Source organism: Hyla sarda, chromosome 7 (genome assembly GCF_029499605.1).
Source record: "Hyla sarda isolate aHylSar1 chromosome 7, aHylSar1.hap1, whole genome shotgun sequence".
NCBI lineage: Eukaryota > Metazoa > Chordata > Amphibia > Anura > Hylidae > Hyla > Hyla sarda.
The window spans coordinates 194,565,360-194,592,580 of NC_079195.1; the positions used below are offsets into that span (position 1 = coordinate 194,565,360).

The following is a 27,221-nucleotide window of genomic DNA, read 5'->3' on the forward strand; positions in this document are numbered from 1 at the left end:
ACCCTCTCCTCATGTACTATGTTGGCTTTACAATATTTACAGCAGACGTCACATGACCATTGTTCCCTGTCTCTACCGTTGCACTTCCACTTTGTCTTGTCAATGTACTGACCTGAGGTAGGGTGACTCCGTCTCCTTCTACACTCTTTCATCTCACCTGGTTAACCTTGCATTATATGAGAGAAGAACTCCTTCTCCCCAGGCTTTTTAGAGGTAATTGTTTTTTACTCCTGCTCTGCTGAAACCACCTTTGCGTCAGGTCCTGACCTCTTGCTCCACCTGATATGCCATACTATATGCCACCTGATATGTTCATGCCACATTGTCCATCCTGGCTCCTGACTGGTGCTTATATTGGGCATGACCTACTTTTTCTGAGCAGGGCAGGTAACCTACTTGCTGTGTCATGGTTGCCATCATCGAGGGGCCAAAATGTCTATTACAGCTGATTGGGTTTGCGGTGTACTAGCCATGTGATCGATTTCATTCACATGTGGGCTAACATCGCTCACACCTCCACACCATGCACAGTTTCAGTTTACTATTATATGGCTCCAAAGTGAGATAAGCTTCATTTTGGCAGACTGGAGGCACAAGCAAAATCAAAAGCAAACCCAAATATAGTCTTTGAATCAGAGGGCAAAGTATAATTATAAAATGTATTGCATGTGGTTTAAAGGGGTACTCCATCCCTAGACATCTTATCCCCTATCCAAAGGATAGGGGATAAGATTTCTGATCGTGGAGGTCCCGCAGTTGGCAATCTATGTGCAGCACCTGGCATTCGTTTGGAATGCTGGGTGCCGGCGGCGGGGGGTCGTGACATCAAGACGACGCCCCTCATAATTTCACACCACGCCCTCTCAATACAAGTCTATGGGAGGGGCGTGGCTACCACCACGCCCCCTCCCATAGACTTGTATTGAGGGGGAGTGGTGTGACGTCACAAGGGGGCATGGTCATGGCATCACGATCCCCGCCACCCATTCCAAGCGTTCGGAACAAAATGTTCCAAACGATGGGGCAGCGGAGTACCCCTTTAACACACATGATGATTTGCTGTGTTCAAGTTACACAGAGGTGAACACAGCTCTACAGATATTCATAAGTAGATTAACATAAATCACAGCTTATTACGCAAAACCATAAAAGCAATAAGGCTATACACAGAGGTGCCACTATAATTTGGCAACATGAAGAAGATGCCTCAAGCAGCCGTTTGGAAGGCAGAAAAATTAAGCAAGTTAATTACAAAATAATAATTTTCTCGCTGTAAATTAGGGATGCATAACTTGTGCACCGAACTAATGATGATTTAAGGGCCAATCCACCAAAATGTAATGTATTAAATATTTTATACAAGCCTGCACTTCATGGTAATAAAATTTTCCTCTGCTCCTACGTCCGAAGCTACATGGGGCTTCTCTTATTAAAAATCCTGCTAAAGAAACATTTTCCTAGCGAACAGGAAGCTCATCTGTAATTCACTGCGGCTGCTGATATCTGTTCTCTTTTTTATCACAACCTTGTGTCCTACTACCTATCTCACACACGGACAACATTTCAGGTTTTCCTCCATAATTCTGCACACGATACCCCATAATGACAAAGTGTAAATGGAATGTTAGAAATGTTTGCTTAGGCTTCTTTCACACTACAAAATGACTCAGTTTTCGAACTTCCGTTCGAAAATTGGCAGTAAAACGGTAGTGTGACAGTGTGGCAAGGAAAGGGTGCATTTCCCACACTGATCCTGCAGAAATCTCCACCTGTGGACTAATCAATGAGGCAGCAGAAAGGGGAAGGGTCCTTAAAAGCAAGAGAAACAGAATAATCTGGGCTCTCCCCTAGACAGAAGTGGCTGTTAGAGGGGGGAGATACCGTGTCCAGTGCCAGGCGGGCACAGCAAGGGCTGCTGAGGACACAAGCGTGGACTCCCGGAGTGAGAGACGCGGCTCCTGTAACATATAGCAAGGTGGCTGTACGAATGGGACTTTATGTTCAAATGTGAACTGTGTCTTATAAGGCTGCAGGACTTATTGTGTTTAAACTGACAGGGAAAAGCCCATCAGTTATTAGTCAGGGCATGCTACATGTGTAGTGAGTGGCTAGACGGCCTAGGAGTTATTTTTATGTTTTGTTTATCCTGCATCCCGGTTAATAAACCTGGCGAGGAGCCAGAATTGCAGAAAGGACTCACTGTTTGCCGGTTTATTGAGAAGAAACGCATCCTGTGGCGTGGTCCAGGACGATCCCAGAGCTAATCCCCAAGACGGATCGTAACATTTTGGTGGAGGATGCGGGCACACGTTGCTAGGAGCAACCAGTGGTCAAGTTGCAGTGGAGTTGTTACCGGGAGCAACCAACTGTGCATGTTACAAGTGGAGCAGGACTGAGCCTGTGGTGAAGGCGTTGCTAGGGGCAACGGATCGCAACACGTTGGAATTGTTGCTAGGGGCAACGATCCTGCCGACAAGTGACTGTTGGTGCAGCAGGAGTGTCTGACAAGTGTGTCAAAGCAGCGGTGATCTGTGCAAGATTTTGTGCAAAGATGGGTCGACGTCGCAAGGCCGTTGCTATGAGCAACCGACAAGGATGGCAACCGGATATCGCCAAGAGGCATGGAGTGGTGAGCACCTTAAAGAGATCAGCGGCAGCTCAGCAAGAAGATGTCTTCACACCTGATAAGTCTCTGGCCAGGAGGTCAGAAAAGATGGACGTGAGGACTCGTGAGATGATAGTCGGTGGTATCCCGCTGTTTGTGGAACTGGATTGTCGCCAGGCTGTATCCAGAGTCATGCCGGACATACTACCCTTTTTGAAGACCCGACTAGAGACTGGTAAGACTGTTCTGATTGACTTTGAAACTTGTTATGGGACAGTAAGCCATGTTATGGAGGTGTGTGCAGAGCTTAATGTGGAGTTTATATTGGGCAGAGACTTCCCCTATTTTTGGCCTTTGTGGAATGGGGAGAATGTGCCAGAGAAATCGCACACAAAGGTTCCTGAGGTAAAGGTTGGCGTTGTCTCGCTAGATGACTGTGTGAACTCTGTCCAAGATGTCTCCAACCTGTGTCTAAGTGCAAAATCATGTGAGGGTGGGGCGCACCTCATGAAGGCTGATGGGACTGTTCACACTCTGCAGGTTGGACTAAAAAAGTCTAGTGAACAGAAAAGGTTGAATGCCGGACTGGGAGAAAATATTGCAAAAGGCCATTTGCATGAGTTAGGTCACGTAGATATGAACTGTCCTGTCAATTCTGAACATGTGCAATGTGATATTGTATTGTGTGAAACATGCATGCCTATGTCTTCTGATGTAATGTGTACTGCTGCCAACTCAGACAGGACAAAAGAAAACTTGTGTGAGTTGGTTGTAGATGGTAAAAAGATGGCGGCTATTCTAGACCCGAGATTGGCAATAAGTCTGGTAAAGACCAGTAGCAGAAAGCCAGATCCTGACATAGTGTCTATACAGGCTGATTTTTGGGGTTATAAAACTGTTGATGTCTGTTTTTCTACTCCCTATGGTACAGTGAGTCACAAGGTTGCAATAGCGCCCTCCTTGGAGAATGATGTAGTACTGGGGACAAATTTTCAATTTTTCCCGCAATTATGGGAAGACTGTCAGGTGACTAGAGCAGGTACAACTGATAGGCCCACAACACTTGACTTGCATCACACACTAGGTGAGAGTCACTCAGCAGAGGCTAAGGACAGGGAGTATCAGCAGTCACTAGACACATGTCAGGTAGGGGTCTGCCAGATTGCTGGGAGAGCTGAAGAACAGACTGTGAGTCAAGTCCAAGAGGATCCGGAGACTCAAGTGAAGAGTGTGCCTCTGACTGAAACAGAGTCTTCAGTAAAACCAGAAACGGAGCAGGTTCTGGAACATAGGTTCCATCCTCAAGTTAAAGATGAGTCAAAAGGGGGGCTGAAATTGCATGGTCATCTAGAAGAGAAGATGGTGGCCGAAAAGGAAGCTACAGTGATGGCTGTGGATAAAGCAAAAGTGCTGAAGAAAGTACATGTGGAGCCGGGTGCTGCACTTACTGTCACTGACAGAGTCCTGAGTGAAGGAAATGTGACATCTGAACCAGAGATGGATCCTGACTGGGAAGGTAGAACCATTAAACCAGATGTTGTTGCAGACCCCAAGGCCCTTGATGTCTCTGCTGGACAGCAGAGAGATAATGTTGAAGTGAAAGAGAAGTCTGCGAGTGAGCAGAGAGACAGCGAGAAACTGTCCAGGAACTACCCTAAGGCCCATGGGACCAAGTCCCTTGCAAACGGGAAGACAACTCCTAAAGGAGGAGAAGAGCTGGATCAAGTTGGCTCAAAGGAAGAGACAGGCCAAGAACAGGTGACGGTCAGAAGACAAGAGAATGTCTCAAGTTCCTGCAGCGAGAGTGAAGAGACCACTGTAAGTAAGAGATCTCGGAAAAACCGAGCTGGACTTTGTAAGAAAAGAGAGCAGATCCAGAATCTTGAAGAAACCTTACAGATGATTTCTTCAAAATTGGCACAAAAAGAAGAAGAGGTGTATTACCTGATGGAGGACAAAGAAAAATCGCTTGTAGACTTGAAGAAAGAGAAAGAAGCGAAGCTTCAGATGCAGAAAGATATGGAGATCCACCAAAGTGAGCTTGTGGCTCTGCAGGATGAGCTGTTCCGCTCCCAGGGTCATGTGACCAGCAAGGAGAGCGAATTGGAGAGGCTGGTCCAGCAGTTGTCACTCAAGGAGGAAGAAGTGAATGTTCTGTCTGAGGCATATCGGGCTCTACAAAGTGATCACCAGGCTAGGTTGGTAGCCATGAAAGAGCTTGAGAAGGAGAAAGTGGTAATGGCTCATAAGGTGCAGAGCCTGGAGGCGCAGAACGAAATGCACATTAAGTCTCATGCAGCTACCTTGGATTCGCTGGGAAGGCAGATCTCCAAACAAGAGGCTCAGCTAAAAGTCTATGAGCAGAAAGTGTCCGAGATGGAGCTACTGAGTAAAGACAATGAGCAGATGAGACAACTGCTGTCCCTGGAAGATACTGTCAATAACTTGACAGAATTGCTAGAAAGAGAGAAGGTGAACTCCTCTAAACTCAAGAGTGAGCAGCAGAAAAACTTAAAGCTGAAAGGGGACATGAAGGTCCTAAAAGAATGCAGTGACCAGGCTGCAGCAGAACTGCACAAAGAGAAACTTGCCGTTGGGAGACTTGAAGCGCAAATTGCTCAGTTGTATGAAGAACTCAGAATGAAAACCGAGAGTCTGCAGAAGAAGCTGCTGGAGATGGAGATGCCTCCTCTAAAAGTGTCAGAGTCTGAGCAAAGGGCTCAAGAAACAAAGCAGCTGAAGCAAGTCTCACAAGAAGCTCCGGAGTCTGGATGCAGAGTCCGTGATCAGAAAAATAAAGGCGGTACAAACTTGGATGGTCGGGGCCAGAGAAGCTCACACTACAGTCCAGCCTTTGGTGAGAGAAGGCAGAGGCAAAAAAGGACTATCTTGTTTGCAGCCAGTGTCCAGGGCGTTGCCTTGAGCAACATGAAGAAGGTAGGAGGCTCCAAGGAAGTCTTTGGAACACCAGTTGTGAAGAACAGTTTCTATAAAGTGAAGCTGAAAGTTCCTGAAGACTTACAGCAGATGTGCGTAAAGGAATCGGCTCATAAAGACTTTTCAAAGGCAGTGGAAGCCTTTTCGGTGTCTTATGACTCAGAGAATGCCCAGCTGGTCATCTTGTCTGACAATGAAGTTACCATTCAGAGGGTGAACATGTTGGGTAACATCCATTTCCGAAGTCTTCGGACAAAATTGTCTGTGATATCGAGAATCAAAGAAGCCAGCAAGAATCTGGAAAGCTTATGTCTGTCAGTGTCTAGATTCCATGTGCAGTTTGATGTACGAAAAGACTTGATGCGCTCAGTAATCGGCACTCGTGGCACAAATATACACCAAGCAAGGAGAATCCCTGGGGTGACTGCTGTTATTCTTGATAAAGATACATGTACGTGTCATGTGTATGGTGAGAACCAAGATGCTGTGAAGAAGGCAAGAAGTTACCTGGAGTTGGCTGAGGTGGTAATGTGGGTTCCCCGAAACTTGGTGGGAAAACTCATTGGGAAGAAAGGAAGGCACATTCAGAAGGTTGTCGACCAGTCAGCGGTAGTCAGAGTGAGAGTTGAGAGTAATAAGAAGAGCTCCCAAGACGAGGGAATGGTCCCCTTTGTATTCCTGGGCACAAAGGACAGTGTTACTAAAGCAACCATTCTACTGGACTACCACCTCAAAAGGTTGAAGAAAGTGGACCAACTTCAGCTAACTAGACCAAAGAGAAGGACAGATACATGGTCGTGTGTGCACTGTCTTTTGAAGACAAGTGCTCATCCCCGGTGGTCTGAGCAGAGGGGGGGGATATGTGACAGTGTGGCAAGGAAAGGGTGCATTTCCCACACTGATCCTGCAGAAATCTCCACCTGTGGACTAATCAATGAGGCAGCAGAAAGGGGAAGGGTCCTTAAAAGCAAGAGAAACAGAATAATCTGGGCTCTCCCCTAGACAGAAGTGGCTGTTAGAGGGGGGAGATACCGTGTCCAGTGCCAGGCGGGCACAGCAAGGGCTGCTGAGGACACAAGCGTGGACTCCCGGAGTGAGAGACGCGGCTCCTGTAACATATAGCAAGGTGGCTGTACGAATGGGACTTTATGTTCAAATGTGAACTGTGTCTTATAAGGCTGCAGGACTTATTGTGTTTAAACTGACAGGGAAAAGCCCATCAGTTATTAGTCAGGGCATGCTACATGTGTAGTGAGTGGCTAGACGGCCTAGGAGTTATTTTTATGTTTTGTTTATCCTGCATCCCGGTTAATAAACCTGGCGAGGAGCCAGAATTGCAGAAAGGACTCACTGTTTGCCGGTTTATTGAGAAGAAACGCATCCTGTGGCGTGGTCCAGGACGATCCCAGAGCTAATCCCCAAGACGGATCGTCACAGTAGTTACAAAATCCTATACGGCCGTTAGAAAATCCCATTATAGTCTATGGGATTTTTCTAATAGCAGTTTTAACCCGTAATAGCCCGTTATTAATAACGGCCGTTATTTTGTGACGGAAGATAGTAACGGGAGAAATAGTTCATGAACTATTTCTCCCGATACTATTTTGCGTCACAAAATAATGGCCGTTATTAATAATGGGCTATAATGGGTTAAAACAGCTATTAGAAAAATCCCATAGACTATAATGGGATTTTCTAACGGCCGTATAGGATTTTGTAACTGCTGTTTTACTGCCGATTTTCGAAAACTGAGTAATTATGTAGTGTGAAAGGGGCCTTAAGTGTCGAAAAGGATAAATATTATGCTAAATATTACATTGACATGAGTATTTAGTCCTAGGACAGTGATTACAGCCTCGTCTTCTTGGGTATGATGCCGTAAAGTTTACACCCCTGGATTTGGAGATATCATTCTCCCACTCATTCCCTTAATACTCATACTTCCCCCAGCTTCCCCCTGCTGGATTATATGATACTAAGTGCAAATGCAGGCTTTAATGCAGACTCTATTTCACTTCATGGTTAAAGGGGTACTCCGATGGAAAAAAAAAAAAATTAATCAACTGGTGCCAGAAAGTTAAACAGATTTGTAAATTACTTCTATTTAAAAATCTTAAACCTTCCAATACTTATTAGCTGCTGTATACTACAGAGGAAGTTCTTTTCTTTTTGAATTTCCTTTCTGTTTGACCACAGTGCTCTCTGCTGACACCTCTGTCCATTTTAGGAACTGTTCAGAGTAGGAGCAAATCCCCATAGCAAACCCATCCTGCTCTAGACAGTTCCTACAATGGACAGAGGTGTCAGCAGAGAGCACTGTGGTCAGACAGAAAGGAAATTCAAAAAGAAAATAACTTCCTGTGGAGCATATAGCAGTTGATAAGTACTGGTTGGATAAAGATTTTTAATTAGAAGTAAATAACAAATCTGTTTAACTTTCTGGCACCAGTTGATGAAAAAAAAATATTTTCCAGTGGAGTACTCCTTTAAGAGTTGTGCGCTCTGTATTCTCTAAGTCCCATGTAACTATTATTATAAAATTGCTCACATAAAAAAAGGTTAAAAAGTAAAACAAATCAAGCATAAAAACAAAAAAAGTAAAATGTTTAAATAATATGAAGTAATACAACTATTGTAAGTGTAAACAATGTTACATATCCTAAATTAAAAATTTACATACTGCAAACATAGACAGTATACCAAAATAAAAAAAAGGGTATGCAAACAGAAAGCAGTAATTTTAGTGGTCTTTAAAAGGGTTATCTCATGAAGACAACCATTTTCATTAGAAGTAGTTGATCACCACGGGTCCATCTTCTCTAATCCCCAGTGATCGGCTATTACCCCCAAGGGAGGCTGCATCTAGCTGCACCTTTTCTAAGCAGAAGGTATGCATTCCACTTAAAGGTTGCCTACTTGTATGCTGTCTACTAGCTGAGTACCAAGCATTGCCCGGTCTTCCAACCTAAACCTTGTGGGAGTGGAAAAGCAACAATGATGCTCCTATCCCCATATCCTGTCCTCATTTCGGAATCTCATATCCGTCTTATATTCCTTCCTTACATTCTGTCCTCATATCCCAATCTTATATATGTACCACATATCCTGACCTTATATCTGTAGCTTATATCCCGTCCTCATATTGTGACCTCACATTCCAACCTCATATTCCAACCTCATATCTCATCCTCATATCCTGACCTCATATCCTGTCCTCATATCCCAACCTCATATCCTGACCTTTTTATCCTGTTCTCATATCCCCACCTTATGTCCCATCCTTGTATTCCGTCCTCATATCCCGACCTCATATACCAACCTTACATCCCATTCTCATATTCAAATCTCATATCCCATCTATATTCCATCCTCACATCCCGACCTCATATCCTGTTCTCATATCCCGACCTCATATCCAGTTCTCATATCCCGACTTCATATCCCGACCTCATATCCTGTTCTCATATCCTGACCTCAAATACCCCGACTCATTTCCCAAACTCATATCCTGTCCTCAAATCTCGACCACATATCTTGACCCTGTATGCTGTCTTCATAGCCCATCCACTGCCCCATTAATTCTCTTTACCTGCCTGCCAGACAGACATCAGGATGTTTAAAAAAGTCCATCTACTATATTTTTAGATGACATTTAAGTAACGTGTGCACCAAGTTTCATCAAAATATCGCTTGAAAAAATGTGGGGGTAAGCAATGAAGATTTGTGCATAGGATGCCATTCAGTGTATTCCTAGGAGCCATCATCACGCTGCCGCATACTCTGGTCATTGCAGGTCACCGACTAATTACAGGATCATTATATTTTTCTACGAACTCTTCTTCTTTTTTAGATCTTAAAAGCCCACAGAGGTAAACAAGCAATTAGTTTTCCGTGTACTAATATTTATGATCTTTTCACAGAAGTGAGTCCTCTATATGGCGGTGATAGCTGAGGAGACAGACTTGGAGTATCATCTTCTTCTGCTGCGGTAACAATTCTGACAAGTGTGGCGCTGATGATATGCTGTACGCAGAGTTCTATTCTCGACTTGTGTAAATATGTGCCAGCTCTCCACCGAAGGGAAGTGGATGCAAAAAGGAGGAGGCAGAGGGAGGTTAAGAAGGTGCAAAACATGTGAGAGATGGTGAAAAGGAGATTACAGGTGTGAAGCAGATGAGAATGAACCTGGCGGAAAGCAGGTTGGGACCACATATGAGGTGATAGATATCGGGTTCTGCTAAAATAATCACAAATACTTCAATTTAATTGGATCTGTTCCTTGTAAGAGGGCAACATACGATGGAGAGGGAGCTGCGGAGCCGCATTATATATTGTTCTCTGTCATGTAATGCAGTATTTTATGTATAACTGATGCCAGGACATAGAGAAAAAGCCTGGGAGTTCATCCCCCCCATGCACAAAACCTGTGAGTCGTGCTAACCTGCCTATCTTTTTTCTTTACTCCAATTCCCTTCAGGGTATATACACCCCTTCAGGACTAAGCCCTTTTACTAGGGCTTTACCTTAAAATTTAACTTTTACTATTTTTTCACTAAAAGATTTGATCTGGTGAGGTGCAAATAATATAAATTGTGTGTAAAAAACACAACCTCTATGTTGGTGTTACGCCGAGCGCTTCGGGTCCCTGCTCCTCCCCGGAGCGCTCACGGCGTCTCTCTCCCTTCAGCGCCCCGGTCGGTCCCGCTGACCGGGAGCGCTGCACTGACATGGCCGTCGGGGATGCGATTCGCACAGCGTGACGCGCCCGCTCGCGAATCGCATCCCAAGTCACTTACCCGTCCCGGTCCCCTGCTGTCATGTGCTGGCGCGCGCGGCTCCGCTCTCTAGGGCGCGCGCGCGCCAGCTCTCTGAGACTTAAAGGGCCAGTGCACCAATGATTGCCGGATTCCCTTGCCGGATCTTGTTGCCTTGTGCCAGTGAAAGCGTTTAGTGTTGTCCAAAGCCTGTGTTACCTGAACTCCTGCTATCCATCTTGACTACGAACCTTGCCGCCTGCCCCGACCTTCTGCTACGTCTGACCTTGCCTCTGCCTAGTCCTTCTGTCCCACGCCTTCTCAGCAGTCAGCGAGGTTGAGCCGTTGCTAGTGGATACAACCTGGTTGCTACTGCCGCAGCAAGACCATCCCGCTTTGCGGCGGGCTCTGGTGAACACCAGTAGCCTCTTAGAACCGGTCCACCAGCACGGTCCACGCCAATCCCTCGCTGACACAGAGGATCCACTACCTGTAAGCCGAATCGTGACAGTAGATCCGGCCATGGATCCCGCTGAGGTGCCGCTGCCAAGTCTCGCTGACCTTACCACGGTGGTCGCTCAGCAATCGCAGCAGATTGCCCAACAAGGACAGCAGCTGTCGCAGTTGACCGCCACGTTACAGCAACTTCTGCCTCTGCTACAGCAGCAACCATCTCCTCCGCCAGCTCCTGCACCTCCTCCGCAGCGAGTGGCCGCTCCTAGCCTCCGCTTGTCCCTGCCGGACAAATTTGATGGGGACTCTAGACTCTGCCGTGGATTTCTGTCTCAATGTTCCCTGCATATGGAGATGTTGTCGGACTTGTTTCCTACAGAACGGTCTAAGGTGGCGTTCGTAGTGAGCCTTCTTTCAGGAAAGGCCTTGTCTTGGGTCACACCGCTCTGGGACCGCAATGATCCTGCCACAGCCACAGTCCAGTCCTTCTTCGTTGAAGTCCGTAGTGTCTTCGAGGAACCAGCCCGAGCTTCTTCTGCCGAGACTGCCCTGCTGAACCTGGTCCAGGGTAATTCTTCAGTGGGCGAGTACGCCATCCAATTTCGTACTCTTGCTTCCGAATTATCATGGAATAACGAGGCTCTCTGCGCGACCTTTAAAAAAGGCCTATCCAGTAGCATCAAGGATGTGCTGGCCGCACGAGAGATTCCTACCAACCTGCAAGAACTTATCCATTTGGCCACCCGCATTGACATGCGTTTTTCTGAGAGACATCAGGAGCTCCGCCAGGAAAAAGACTTAGATCTCTGGGCACCTCTCCCACAGCATTCTTTGCAGTCTACGCCTGGGCCTCCCGCCGAGGAGGCCATGCAAGTGGATCGGTCTCGCCTGACCCAGGAAGAGAGGAATCGCCGTAGGGAAGAAAATCTTTGTCTGTACTGTGCCAGTACCGAGCATTTCTTGGTGGATTGCCCTATTCGTCCTCCACGTCTGGGAAACGCACGCACGCACCCAGCTCACGTGGGTGTGGCGTCCCTTGGTTCAAAGTCTGCTTCTCCACGTCTCACGGTGGCCGTGCGGATTTCTCCTTCAGCCAACTCCTCCCTCTCAGCCGTGGCCTGCTTGGACTCTGGTGCCTCTGGGAATTTCATTTTGGAGTCTTTGGTGAATAAATTCTGCATCCCGGTGACCCGTCTCGTCAAGCCGCTCTACATTTCCGCGGTCAACGGAGTCAGATTGGATTGCACCGTGCGTTACCGCACAGAACCCCTCTTGATGTGTATTGGACCCCATCACAAAGTGATTGAGTTCTTCGTCCTTCCCAACTGTACCTCTGAGGTCCTCCTCGGTCTGCCATGGCTCCGGCTTCATTCTCCCACCCTTGACTGGACCACCGGGGAGATCAAGAACTGGGACTCTGCTTGCCATAGGAAGTGCCTCTCCCCCCCTCCCAGTCCCGTCAGGCAAGCCTCAGTGCCTCCTCATGGCCCCCGTCCTGGTGACACACTGCCCCGTGCCAGGCTTCGCCCTCTGCCCTCCCTCCCCATTCCCACTCCTGCTGTACTGCCTGCCTTTGAGGAAACCCTCCATTCACTCCCGGTGTCCTCGTTAGTGTTACTCGCGAATATTCGCAATTCGAATATTATTCGTGAATATCGCATATTCGCGAATTCGCGAATTTCGCGAATATAGCGCTATATATTCGTAATTACGAATATTCGTTTTTTTTTCTTTTTTTTTTTTTTCACATTACACATCACAGTGATCACCCCTCTCTGCTTCCAGCTTGTGTGGTGTAAAGAAGGCTGTAATACTACTGTGTGAGACTGGCGTGCGAAAATTCGCATATGCGTAAATTTTCGCATATGCGAATGTTCGCATATGCTAATTTTGTATATGCTAATATTCACATATGTTAATTTTCGCATACGCGAATATTCGCATATGCGAAAATAAAACGAGAATATAACGAATATGCGAATATTCGCGAATATATGACGAATATTCGTCCATATATTCGCGAATATTCGCGAATTCGAATATGGCCTATGCCGCTCAACACTAGTCCTCGTCCCAGGTAAAGCAGTTGTCGGACAAAAAAAGGGGGAGACCTAAAGGGGGGGTACTGTTACGCCGAGCGCTCCGGGTCCCTGCTCCTCCCCGGAGCGCTCACGGCGTCTCTCTCCCTGCAGCGCCCCGGTCAGTCCCGCTGACCGGGAGCGCTGCACTGACATGGCCGTCGGGGATGCGATTCGCACAGCGGGTCGCGCCTGCTCGCGAATCGCATCCCAAGTCACTTACCCGTCCCGGTCCCCTGCTGTCATGTGCTGGCGCGCGCGGCTCCGCTCTCTAGGGCGCGCGCGCGCCAGCTCTCTGAGACTTAAAGGGCCAGTGCACCAATGATTGGTGCCTGGCCCAATTAGCTTAATTGGCTTCCACCTGCTCCCTGGCTATATCTGCTCACTGCCCCTGCACTCCCTTGCCGGATCTTGTTGCCTTGTGCCAGTGAAAGCGTTTAGTGTTGTCCAAAGCCTGTGTTACCTGAACTCCTGCTATCCATCTTGACTACGAACCTTGCCGCCTGCCCCGACCTTCTGCTACGTCTGACCTTGCCTCTGCCTAGTCCTTCTGTCCCACGCCTTCTCAGCAGTCAGCGAGGTTGAGCCGTTGCTAGTGGATACGACCTGGTTGCTACTGCCGCAGCAAGACCATCCCGCTTTGCGGCGGGCTCTGGTGAACACCATTAGCCTCTTAGAACCGGTCCACCAGCATGGTCCACGCCAATCCCTCGCTGACACAGAGGATCCACTACCTGTAAGCCGAATCGTGACAGTTGGTTTATAGGCCCTCCTGGGCTTCTAGTAAGTTGGAGATATATTATGCCATATAAATGGATCAATTATTTTATAATGGGTCCCTTGTTGGGATCCTATGAGTTACTCCTCTATCCAACTCGAGGTTGCAGTTTAAAATGCATACAATAGTGTCCCGTCCCGTCCCCCCCCGGGCCCCGATGGTTCACCGGAGGGAACCGGCTTTATCAAGGGTCAGGACACTAATCTTGTGCTTCCCTGCCTACACACAAGTATTAGTAGAAAAATGAACACATACGCTATAGTTACTGCAACCAATCTTCTTCCTTTAAATATATTATGTCAATATTGCAAACAAATCCAACAATAAGTAATCACCCAAAGTGTGTCAAGATCGTCCTGCGGACGATCTTGACACACTTTCGGTGATTACCGTACTTATTGTTGGATTTGTTTGTAAGGCTGCTTTCATACCATAAAATGTATCCGTTTTAAAGATCCGTTCTATGTTCCGTTATAAAACCCCTGAAAATTGGCCGTTAAACGGGCGTTACAATATCCTATACGGACGTTAGAAAATCCCATTATTGGTCTATGGGATTTTTACATTATCCTTTTTAACCCGTTATCGCCTGTTATTAATAATGGACGTTATTTTGTGACGGGAGAATGAACAGAAGAAATAGAGCATGCATCTTTCCTCACAAAATAATGTCTGTTATTGATAACGGGCGATAACGGGTTAAAAAGGATAATGTAAAAATCCCATAGACCATATTGGGACTTTCTAACGTCCGTATAGGATTTTGTAACGGCCGTTTAACGGACGATTTTCAGGGTTTTTATAACGGAACATTGAACGGATCTTTAAAACGGATACATTTAATAGTGTGAAAGCAGCCAAATATTGATAAAATATATATAAAGAAAGAAGATTGGTTGCTGTTTTTCTACTGAGACTATACTGGGCTTATAGAGCACCCAGCCACTACGCTCTCACCCAAATACCACATATCCCATGTTATGTTCTGAAAGACTATACACAAGAATTACCAGATTTTCCTGTGTTTGTATAACTGTCAATCACTCTGGGTGGGTGGGAGAAGCAGGACTCACAGACTCTCTATGTGTGGGGGGGGGAACAAGGACTCACAGGCACTCTATGTGTGGGTGGGGGAACAAAGACTCACAGGCACTCTATGTGTGGGTGGGGGAACAAGGACTCAAAGGCACTCTCTATGTGTTGGCAAAGGGAAACTGGACTCATAGGCTTCTACTATCTGTTTGTAGGAGAAGTGGGACTCACAGGCTTTTTCAATGTTTTGTCGGGTAAGCCGGACCCACAGGCTGACTACATGTGAGTTAAGGAAGCAGGAATTAAAGTATTTTTTATGTGTGAGTAAAGGAAGCAGAACTCACAGGCTTTCCATTTGTAGGCAGGGGAAACAAGACTTACAGGTTCTTTTTATGTGTACATGGGGAAAGCAGGACTTACAGGCTCTTTCTATGGGTGTATAGGGGAATAAGGATTCACAGGCTTCCTCTACGTGTGGGTGGGGGAAGTGGGACTTGGGTCTTCCTATGTGTGGGAGGGGCAAGCGGGACTTACAGGTTCTTTCTATATGTTGTTGGGGGAAGCGGGACTCATAGGCTCTCTATGTGTGGGTGGAGGAAGCAGGACTCACAGCCCATCTGTGCAGCGCGAGGGAAGCAGGACTCACATGCTCTTTTTATGGGTGGGTAGGGGAAGAATGACTTGTGGGCTCTGTGTGTGAACAAGAAAGCACACCTTCTTTATTAGAGGACAAAGGGCAACAGGTCCCACAGGCTACTTTTATGTGTGAGTGAGGGAATCAGGACTAACAGGCTCTCTATATGTGTGTGGTATGGGGGGGGGGGGGATGCAGGGCAGATGTTGTTGCCTGAGGGGCAGATGGTATTAACCCCTTGTGTTTGTGATGCCAGGGTGTGGTTTAGCCTTAACCACCCGCTGGATCCTGGGCTAGGCACGGCGGCAATGAAGACACTGAAGCCAAGTTATGGACAACTGTAGCTTTACATAGGGTAGACAGTTGTCACAGTCTATGCAGTACAGCTAGGGCCCAAGGAGGTGACCAGTGACACAGAGACCTCACAGGTTTGCTGGGACTTGTAGTAAACAGGAGAATTTAGTGCAGGCCATGCTGGATAGACAGAAGACTTGACTTGACTGACAGGACTGTGACTTTAGCTTACTTTGCACTTGACTTGTGGCTGCAGGACTTTACTTGAGGCTGCAGGACTTTACTTGTAGCTGCAGGACTTGATTTAAGGTCTCCAATGTTCTGGACACACACACTAAGATGACTTGACTGCACTGGACTCCAGGAACAAGAGAGAGAAGCTAGCTCCACCCAGGGTTTATTTGGGGAGACAAGCACGGAGCCCATAGGTCTCCTTTGGGGTTAGCTGGTCACTAGTACCTCCTGGGTAAAATCACATGGTACATTTATTAAAGATACAACACACAATTTAATACACAACATATTTACATGGGGGAGACAACTGCAGGGGGCCCTGGGGACAATGAGGGACACTGCCTGACGGGGAAGCAAAGGTATGGGGAAACACCATCCAGTACTGGGCAACCACATGTGCCTCACAGATATTGCTCCCTACTGCAAACTATTTTTAGCAGAGGAAAGAAGGACTGTAAGGAACTTAATGGGATCACTGAATAAACCCCTTCCTTCCTCTAAGACCCCTGCCCCCCTAGCCATTAGTATACCACATTTTTAGTCTCAATGTTTGAAATAAATACATTCTTTTATTAAACTGCTTTTTTACTATTTCATTGTCCTCATTGCACCCTTTTTCATCTTCCTGCAGTTGTCTCTGCTCAATCCCCCACCCGGTTTTGTTCTCCATCCCCTCGTCTTCCTGTCCGCCTGCAGCCAGCCTCATTTACTAGTAGACGTCATCTTGACTGGAAAGTGTTTTTGTTTGAACTGAAGCAGAATTTGCATTAGCTTTGTGAGCGCTAAACGTGACCGCCAAGGATTGTCCACAGTAACTGTCAGGAAATGTGCATTCATGTCCCTGCCAGGCTGGAAAATGACCCTTTCTTCTCCTAAGCACACAGGTCCCATTTGTAAGCTCCTCTACAAGACATCTTGCACAATTAGCTAACATTAAATATTATGATGTGCAAATCCTTAAAATAATAATAATACATGTTAAAAAATATTTTTGTTTTTCCCTCATCATTTTGGTAGTCATAATAAGCTTTTGATTCTAGACAATATATTTATATGAGGTCTTTTTTATTTTTTTATTATGCTAGGGATGTTAGGGACCCGCTACTTACAGGTGGCCGTGCATCGGACTTGCACTTTATGATCATTAAGTACACGAACGACCTGCTAGTTTAATACATTTTGCCAAGAAGCCTTAGATCAATGTGCATATTGTAGATGTGCGACCATCTGTTTTTTTTCTATATTTGAATTCACTTTTTTTTTTAAATTAATTATTTATTAATTAATTATTTTGCCTATAGGCAGAGCCATCCCTGCCTGTTGCTCTACAGCTGTTGCCAACCTACAACTATCAGCATGCCGAGACAGCCTTTTCCTGTACTTACTGAACAGTGAGGCATAAAAGCTGCTCAGTTTACGTTTCCGGGGCTGGGAGCATTCCCAGTAAAGAAGCTATACTTCTAAACAGTAATCAGCCATGTTCTATGATCTGCTTACTGTTCTATGCATCCCCACTTATCTCTTCACACTCACTTTGCCAGACGCTCTGTACCTAGCGCCAGCCAGTGTAGAGCCAAGATAAATCTATAAATCTAAATCTCCCATCGAATCTGAAATAAATTTGCGCCAATTTGAGCAAAACTTCTCTAAATGTTTTTGTTTTTTGTTTTTTTAGGGGGGGGGGGGGTCGTTCATCACTACTGGCAACCATGAGAATGGAGTTCCCTACATAGTAATATGCCTGACCATTTCTCCATTTACTGTCTATGGAAGGGACATCGCTAGCTGAGTACTTTGCTCATTTATCTCTGTCAGTCCCAAAGACAGCTTATTGAGCAGCGAGCATACTACCACTCCATCCACACAGGAGAATTTAGGACCATCATTCTCATGATTAATAGGGGTCCCCACAGTTGGACGTTCAGCACTCGTACATTTACCACTTTTTTCATGGATAGAGGATAAATGTTGCTAGTGGGATTCTTAATGGGGTATTCACACAATTTAAAGTTATCCCCTATCCATAAGATAGATGAAAACTAGGTGAGATGATCAGTGGGAATCAAATTGATGGGACCCAGGCTGGTCACATGAATGAAGGGAAAATGGCCCTGTTATGTAGCCAGTACTTCATTTATTCTCTATGGAGCCACATTTAGAGATTTCAAACCTAGGCAAAAAATGGTTTATACTCTGGTGATCAGTGGGGTCACAGAAGTTGGACACCCATCATCTAATTATGATCTTTCATGTGGAAAAAGATTAACTATTTAGTGAGAATACCCTTAAAGGGATACTCCAGCGCTAAACATCTCCCGCCGCTGGGGACCCCTGCGATCTCTCCTGCAGCACCCCCGTTTTTCAGCTGCAGAGAGCGAGGATCGCTCTGTGGGTGATGACGGGCGGTGTAGGGGACTGAGTATCGTGATGTCACGTAGGGGATAAGATGTTTGGCGGCAGAGTACCCCTTTAAATTCTTCCTAGAAAAAAATTAAATGGGGAGTATTTAATATAATTGGTGTAAAGGAAATGTGAAGCAGTTGCCCATAGTAACCAATCATATTGCTTATTTCGTTAGAAAAAAAAAAAGCCTGTTAAAATGGAATCAGGCTGTTACTATGGGCAAATGCTCAACTTGTACGTTACACCAGTGTAAATTTTGGTGCAAACTTCGAGGGGGGCCCTATTACGTCTCCAGCTTCAAGTCCCATGAATCTGACCTTGAGACGTTGACTGAAAACAGATTAGACCTGTTCATCAATTGATGCCTGATGCTATATCCAGTGACCAACCCAAAATATTGAAATGATGCTGTTATTAAATAACCAAGGGTGCCCTGATCACACACCTTTTCACAGGTTCTTAACTCCTTAAGGACCAAGGACGTATGAGTAGGTCCTTGGTCCCGCTCCCGTGATATAACGCGGGGTCCCACGGTGACCCCGCATCATATCACGGCGGGCCCGGTGTCAAAGTGAAGCCGGGACCCGCCGCTAATAGCGCGCGGCACTGATCACGGTGCCACGCACTATTAACCCTTTAGCCGCGCGCTCAAAGCTGAGCCACGCGGCTAAAAGTGAAAGTAAAAAGTGCTGGTTAGCTCAGGGAGCTGTTCGGGATCGCCGCAGTGAAATCGCGGCATCCCGAACAGCTGTACTACAGGAGGAAGGTCTCTTACCTTCCTTCCTGCAGTCCAATTGCCGATTGAATGCTTCAAGCCTGAGATCCAGGCTTGAGCAATCAATCGCCGAAAACACTGATCATTGCATCCCTATGGAGATGCATTGAACACTGTTAAAGATCAGTAAATGCAATGTTATAGCCCCCTATGGGGGCTATAATATTGCAAAAGAAAAGTGTAAAAAAATCCTTAACCCTTTGAATTATCCCTTCCCCTAATAAAAGTGTGAATCACCCGGCATTTCCAATAATAAAAAAAAACTGTGTAAATAAAAACAAAAATAAACATATGTGGTATAGCCGCGTGCGGAAATATCCGAATTAAAAAAATATACTGCTAATTAAACCGCACGGTCAATGGCGTACGCGCAAAAAAATTCCAAAGTCCAAAATAGCGTATTTTTGGTCACTTATTATATCATGAAAAGATGAATGAAAAGCGATCAAAATGTCAGATCAATGCAAGGGTACTGACAAAAACTTCAGATCACGGTGCAAAAAATGAACCCTCATAGCGCCCTGAACACGGAAAAATAAAAAAGTTATAGGGGTCAGAAGATGACAGCTTTAAACGTATAAATTTTCTTGCATGTAGTTATGATTTTTTTCTGAAGTAATAAAAATTAAACCTATATAAATAGGGTATCATTTTAACCATATGGACCTAGAGAATAAGGATAAGGTGTCATTTTTACCGAAAAATGTGCTACGTAGAAACGGAAGCCCCCAAAAGTTACACAATGGCTGTATTTTTTCAATTTTGTCGCACAATGATGTTTTTTCCCCGTTTTGCCGTAGATTTTTCGGTAAAATGACTGATATCATTACAAAGTAGAATTGGTGGCGCAAAAAATAAGCCATAATGCAGATTTTTAGGTGCAAAATTTAAAGAGTTATGATTTTTTAAAGGTAAGGAGGAAAAAGCAAAAGAGCAAAAACCAAAAAACGCCCGGTCCTTAAGGGGTTAATATGCCCTTTTGCTCCTGAGTTATGAGGGTCTCACAATTCAGGAAATCAGTCCGAAGGGCAGGAACTTAATTTTTATAATGGGAGAGCATATCAGGAGATGGGTGGGATTATACAGTCAGGGGGTGTGTATTAGGTATAAACGCCCCTCAATGTACAACATTCAATGTTGTACATTGAGGGGCGTTTATACCTAATACACCCCCCCCCTGACTTTTATAATCCCACCTATCTCCTGATATTCCCTCCCATTATTAAAATTAAGTTCACACACCCATCTGACTGAATCCCTGAATTGTCAGATAACTATAAACCCTCATATCTCAGGAATGGAAGGGTGTATCGCAAAACTGTAAAAATGTGTGATCAGGGCACCCTAGGCTATTTAAACATCATGGAATCTTATGGCCACAGCCTTTTTTTAAGAAAACTTTAAGAACTGAAGGACATCGATAAAACTTCCCCAATGTGTCTTGCACTGCAGAGGTTGCTTTGTGTGATAAAAAAACATTGCCCTCCAATTTTTGCCAGTGATACGTGACAGAAGTGGCCCTACTGTACAAGTGGAGAAGGGAAAAAAAATCATCCACACTTCCTTTCTGTGCCTACTGGTTAGCATTTCAATAGAATCCCTCTTATCAAGTTGTACACAAAGGAGAAGACATAAATCCCTGTTACGGCAGTCAAAAGATAATCATAAAAATCTGACAAACACAGTGTGTGACAACAAACATTTTGTTGCGCAAAAACAAAAACAAAAATATTCAGCCATGCAAAATTGTAAATGACAAACACAGGAGGATCTATTTGTCAAGGCTGGAAAAACATGTGTATTCTCATTGCGAGTGAATGCGAATATTTGCTAGAATTTACCATATCCGTCTGAGCTCTCATGAGAGGCTTGTGAATGTTTGTCTGAAAATCAATGTGCAAAATAATCAGAGTTTATAGCAGATCAATGTTATTTTTCTACTCATTTGTATAACCTCTCAACCTCTATTTGTTAGCAGATGCCATCTTGGAATCAAAATATCCTAAAGCGTTGAAAAGCCAAAGAAAATCCATCCCTCTTATCCTGACTGCAGTACTCCATGTAGGCCCTTCTGTGGTTGTAAGTGAACAACTTTATGGATATCTAGAATATTTTTTATGTTATGTATAAAAATTAGCTCTTTTCTAGACAGAAAACTATCTCTCCAGCACCATCTATTGGAGGTCGCTGCCTTGTAAGTTGATATCCAACCCTTTAACCCCTCTCGATCTCAGAGATTTTTAGGGATGGTGATTCCTTTCTTTGTCATTTTAGCTTTTAAAAAAAACCTTTAAAGGGGTCATCCAACATAAGGTGACTTTAGTTATTAAGTGTCATTCATGCAGGAATGGACATGCTTACCAAGGATCTGTGCTTGTGTTGGTGGTAAATGGCCATGTCCTGTGTCCCCCCACCACGCTGCTGGCTTGTTTTTGGGAACTAGCTACTTTCAGTTTCCATGGCCTCCATCACACTACAATCCCAAGGATTCTTTGTTTCAAGGTGGGAGGTGACTTATTTACCTCCCACACATTGGTCACTCCACCCATTTCAGCACAGACACGCTCCTTTTGATCTCATAACTTTCTAAGCAGCGCTAAGTGCGTACTTCTTCCTGCTCATTCTAGTGATAGATGGGCACCTGAACAGAGCCCTACCAATCAAAACTTTGGACATTTTGCTGCAACATGTTTTTGGAGGTAATGGATACACTATAGGTTTTTTTGTTGGATTTTTTATTGCTGGAGTTTCTTTTTTAATTCATCAATTTATTGTCCCATATGATATATTATGAAACAGAGTAGAAACAGATGTTCTTTTTTTCTAATCTGCTTCTATATTCTGACTGCAATTTTTTTGTACATTTTTTGTACATTATAATGGGATGCCATCTTGCTTGGAGTCATCTCTCACAGAACTCCTGTCTATGGTGATAAGGAGAAGACAGCTGGGAAATTTTATGTACAAAACAGGAAGTTGCAGCTTAGTTTTAGGCCTAGTGGCCAGAATAGAAACTGCAAGATTTTAGGATTATCTTAATATATACACAGTAAAATGGAAAATCAGAAAATACATCACCAAAAATTCTTCCAAAATATGGTTAACATAAAAACATTATGTTTTAGCCTCTTCCCATTCAGCGACTCAGCGTCCTAGTGGTGTGAGTCGCATGTCACTTGAGTGCAGCCGTTCTTTTACAGTCGCTCTCTCGCAAGATTCAGCTCTCACATGATTAGGAGAGAGACGACTGTCAAAGAATAGCGCATGCGCTTTGTTTTGAGTGCTTCTCTCACATGACATGCGACTTACATCACAAGGACATTGAGTCGCTGAATATGATATTAGAGGGGCCAGTAGTAGAGGAGGCTAAAAGAAGCAGGGAATAGGCAGCCGTTGGGGGGCCCCGCCTCCAGCACCCAATTAACTCAATTGAGCAACAGAAATTCTCCAATATCAAAGGAACCACTGGACCGATTTTGGTAAGTGACCCCTCCTTGGACCCCTGATCACCCACACTATAACCCAGTGTATTGGATTTAGTGTGGGTGATAAGGGTGACTGTTTTCCTTAAACAAGTCTTGCATTAGGATCATGTACATTATTTGAGCCAGAAACCTATATATAGGCAGCTGTTTCGGGGTTCTTGCACCTCAGCAATACAAAGCAGGGTGCTGGCTGCCTTATGTGACTTTGATGCAGCTCTGGGTCTCATAGATGGAGTTCTTTAATGAAAGTTAATACTCGTCTCAGAGCTGCATCCAGGGCATCTCAGCCAGCCAGTACCCTACTCTGTAGTTGCGCCAACGAGTAGCAAGTACCCTGTCCCTGGTTTAAATGCGGAGTTTAGAAATTGGCTTACAGGAAAGCTACTGCCAAAAGGTGGCACTAGAGGGTCAATTTGCTTTCTGCTTATTTCATTTGCATACTTTCTCCCATAAAGCATTGCTGGCTCTCTTCAATGAGAAACATTGCCCCCCACAGCTATGTTATGTCTATAAATTCTAAGTCATCCATGGAATGTTCTAGAACTGTCAAGTGTCTGGACAGACACAGGTGAGAAAATATGCTTTGCTGTGCACATAATTATACTCATTTTCATCCTACATGACTTTGATGTATCATCCAGTGATATATATTACCATACCACCATACTAGAAACGGTGACTGAGAAAAATGAGAAGCAAATTATTCAGAGGATCTTTCCAAGTGTAAATGTCTGCTTGCACACAAAGAAGAAATCTTGAAACAAAGCTCATGTTGTGCCATCAATCTAAGGTAAGTATTAAGAGAATAGGTTATCAGCATGCATTATACCTGGTATTCTTTGGTTACATATATAAGTAATATACTATTCATCCACTATACTCATAGCAGAATGTTTTATTCAAAGACTGATTCCTCCCCAAGGAAATCTACAGTTCAGATGTGTCTATGCTAAGAAACCACAGGAGATGCCTTAAAGAATGTACTCGCTCCACGTAACACCTTGGTCAGGATCAAACGTCTGACTTCTGAAAGATTAGTGAGATTCTAGAGGAACGTATCAGAAGATTTTCACTCAGACTCCTAATGGTTCTCTAGAGTGACTTGTAAGTGGCCCACACTCGTTGGTGCTCCTCAGACATTTCCATCACTTCCAACTCTAGCACACTATTAAAGAAAATGGGCAATATGGAATGTTTTATACCAAAAATGGCCAAGTAAAGCAAATATTGATGGGTTGCAGAAGGCAACAGGTACCTTAGGGTGTGTTCACACGGCTATATGTCCCTGTTTTTCCCCCCCTCGTTTAGGTTCCGTTGTTGCTGCTTGTAAACAGAGGAGATTACGTTGTTGCTGAAGCTAACGGCGAAGATTACCGGAGATCCCCTACACAGAACGGGACAAGGCAAGTGCCGTTGTCATCAGTGTCACCTGCACTACCTGTCGGTACTGACAGGTTAGTGCAGGTGACACTGGTGACAGATCAGATTTCCTTTAACTCCTTGGGGACGAAGGGCGTAGGCATACGCCCTTGTGTCCCGTCACTTAAGGATGGAGGGCGTATCCATACGCCCTACGTATTTCCGATCACCGCAGCTCACCGGGCGGTGATCGGACCGGGATAACTGCTGATATCTATCAGCAGGCATCCCGTGGCAATGCCTAGGGGGGTCCTGAGACCCCCCCATGTCGGCGATCGCAGCAAATCGCAGGTCAATTCAGACCTGCGATTTGCCGTGATCCGGGCAAATCAGGTCACTGGTGACCCGATCTCCCGGAAAATAAGCATGATCGGAGCTGTCAGAGACAGCTCCGACCAGCCTAAAGGATAAGAGCGAGGTGGCAGTTTTGCCACCCCCTCCAATCCCCTGCGGTCTCCAAACTGTTCTTTCCCAGTTGTTGCATAACTACAAATCCTAGCATGCCCAGACAGTCAGAGATGCTGGGAGTTGTAGTTCTGCAACATCTGAAGGGCCAGATATTGCAGAACTACACGCCCAGCATCCCTGACTGTCTGGCCGTGCTGGGAATTGTAGTTTTGCAACAGCTGTAGGCACACTGGTTGGGAAACACTGAGCTAGAGTATGCTTCCTAACTCAGTGATTTCAACCCGTGTGCCTCCAGCTGTTGCAAAACTACAACTCCCAGAGTGCACTGACAGACCGTACATGCTGGGAGTTGTAGTCTTGCAACAGCTGGAGGCCCATGGGTTGGAATCACTGAGCTAGAGTCTGTTTTCTAACTCAGTGGTTCCCCACCAGTGTGCCTACAGCTGTTGTAAAACTACAACTCCTAGCATGTACGGTCTGTCAGTGCATTCTGGGAGTTGTCATTTTGCCACAGCTGAAGGTTTGGGGCGGGGTACATTCACACGAGCGGGTTTACAGTGGGTTTCCTTCAAGGAAACTTACTGTGAACCCCTGCCTGTGTGAATGTACCCTAAAAACACTACACTACACTAACAAATAATAAAAAGTAAAACACTACACATGCGTGACCAAGAGCAGAGAACCTGCAAAACGGGACCGTCGTTCCATGAGCTTGGCCGGGCTCTACCTCCTTTCTCTTCACGACCTTGATTCCTCTATTCCATGTAACTCCTGGAATAAAGTTACCCCTTCTTTGGCATGAAACCGGGTGAGTGCGTTTATGTACTTTCTTACTCGTCACATTTAGCTACACTACATGTTCCATGTAAGCGCACCCCTGACATTTATGCCACCCGTCCATTCATAACAGCACAGCTTCAGCACACCACGGGATCGCCAGACTACATACACTACAGTGCCGGCTCTCTATCTATTTGCAATTACACCTATTGATCCGCTGTGAGATGAGATTACGTAGCAACTGCCCCAAAATAAACTAATAGACATGAGTAGGCAGAATAGCAGGCCCACAACGACCCTTACCACAGACTTGCATTGAGGGGGTGTGATGTGGTGTCACGAGAGGCGTGGCCGTGATGTCACGACTGCCCGATCCAAGCGTTCGGCAGCTGCGATTTTTTTTTGCGACTTTCAGAGAAAAGTCACACATAATGAATAGGTGCCCACTGCATAACACTAGTCTAAAGCACTGCAAATTGTAGTTCACTTTCAAAAGCAAAAGTCTCACAAAAGTCGCATGGGAAGTGAGAGACTTTTTGTGTGACTATTTTAGACTTAGAAAAAAAGGTTCTAAATAGCCTGACGAATTCCTCTTTTTGTCTTGAATAACACATCATGATATCCCACTGACAAACTCATGTGCTCCATCTGTATTCAGTTCACTATAAAGCAGATATAAACAGAACAATGCCGAACACATAAGAACGATGAAAAACATTAACACCCATGGAAACAAGACCGTATGGCATGGTTCTAAATCCTATATAAATCCCATTCCTGGAAAATTAGAGGGTCACTACTTGTTAATTCAGCATCATTCTGGACTAGTGATAACACATAAGACCCAAGTGAAGGGCCCGTAATCTACAAGGACACCGCCGGCTCTGCACAGATTAGGGATTTACATAGGACAGTATGCTGGCAGCAGATAAAGACCATCCGTCCATCTCTTCTACCTTTCTAATTAATGGCTTATTCTCAGGACAGCCGTATCCCCAGCACAATGAAATTGCTCTATTGATGTACATTGTACTACATCTGCTGGAAGTATGTCCGGGATGTCTACAAGCTTTCAGAAAACATGCAATATTTTATAACCTAATGTGGTTTCCATCCTCTGGGTTTGATCTTTGTCATCTATGAGCCATTTTCTGCCCTGCCTGGCCTTATATTGTATGCACTCTGCCTCTTAAAGGGGTTCTCTGGTGCTTAAACATCTTATCCCCTATCCAAAGGATAGGGGATAAGATGCCTGATCGCGGGAGTCCTGCAGCTGGGGACCTCCGTGATCATGCACGCGGCACCCCCTTTGTAATCAGTGCCTGGAGCGTGTTCGCTTCTGGACTGATTACTGGCGACCGCAGGGCCGGCGGCGTGTGACGTCACGCCTCCGCCCCGTGTGACGTCATGCTCCGCCCCTCAATGCAAGCCGCTGGGAGGGGGCTTGATATCTATAACGACCCCTCCCGTAGGCTTGCATTGAGGGGCGGAGCGTGATGTCACACGGGGTGGAGGCGTGACGTCACACGCCGCCCGCCCTGCGGTCGACCATAATCAGACCCGGAGCGAACACGCTCCGGGGACTGATTACAAAGGGTGTGCCACTTCCATGATCCTGGGGGTCCCCAGCGGCGGGACTCCCGCGATCAGGCATCTTATCCCCTCTCCTTTGGATAGGGGATAAGATGTTTAAGCACCGGAGTACCCCTTTAAATCCCATGTTTATGCTATTTTAGTATTTTTCTATCACTACTATTTGTCTCTCATATTTAATTAAAAGGGAGTTTGTCATAGGTCACCAACCTTCCCTTTATACGACCATGTTGCCTTGTGATGCAGTGGAGCTGCTCAGCGCGCCCCCGTGTCGTGTAGGCCTCCAACTTACATATCCAGTGTAACAGGTCGATGTTTTGTAAACAAATTACTCTTAACCAAAGTATCAATGTAAATAACAGCATAAAGTGATGCGAACACATCATCAATCCTGTAATTATTAAAGGGAATCTGTCACCTGCTGCAAGCGATGCAAACAGCTGACAGATTAACATATCACGTAGGGCACTAGTACGCATTCTACCTTTATATTTTCTATCTGTGCTATTTAACCAAGAAAATCACCTTTATTCCGCTGGTCCAAAGAGGCAAAAAGGCA

At 45.3% G+C, this 27,221-nt stretch overlaps 2 protein-coding genes and 1 long non-coding RNA gene across 5 annotated transcripts in view; 2 read left to right on the top strand and 1 right to left on the bottom strand.

Moving 5' to 3' along the window:
• The window catches only part of LOC130282963 (uncharacterized), a 34,076-nt gene extending 10,204 nt beyond the window's left edge, over nucleotides 1-23,872 (top strand). The window contains exons 2-5 of one of the 2 annotated variants that reach the window (XR_008846568.1): nucleotides 9,463-9,530; nucleotides 20,956-21,056; nucleotides 23,104-23,252; nucleotides 23,385-23,872. This is a non-coding gene — a long non-coding RNA (uncharacterized LOC130282963). Of the gene's footprint in view, nucleotides 1-9,459; nucleotides 9,568-20,955; nucleotides 21,057-23,103; nucleotides 23,253-23,384 lie in introns of those variants that run through there. The other variant, XR_008846567.1, reaches the window with a different exon arrangement.
• Nucleotides 1-27,221, bottom strand: part of BRINP2 (BMP/retinoic acid inducible neural specific 2) — a 361,798-nt gene that overhangs the window by 207,989 nt on the left and 126,588 nt on the right. The gene's annotated exons all lie outside the window — the stretch shown is intronic.
• Nucleotides 5,321-6,930, top strand: LOC130282962 (fragile X messenger ribonucleoprotein 1 homolog). The gene has a single exon (XM_056532004.1). It carries the CDS (start codon nucleotides 5,534-5,536, stop codon nucleotides 6,542-6,544), a length of 1,011 nt encoding a protein of 336 aa, XP_056387979.1. The 5' UTR covers nucleotides 5,321-5,533; the 3' UTR covers nucleotides 6,545-6,930.

Excerpts from the sequence above, each read along its gene's own strand:
- LOC130282962 (XM_056532004.1), top strand. The coding sequence starts at position 5,534 with ATGAAGAAGGTAGGAGGCTCCAAGGAAGTCTTTGGAACACCAGTTGTG.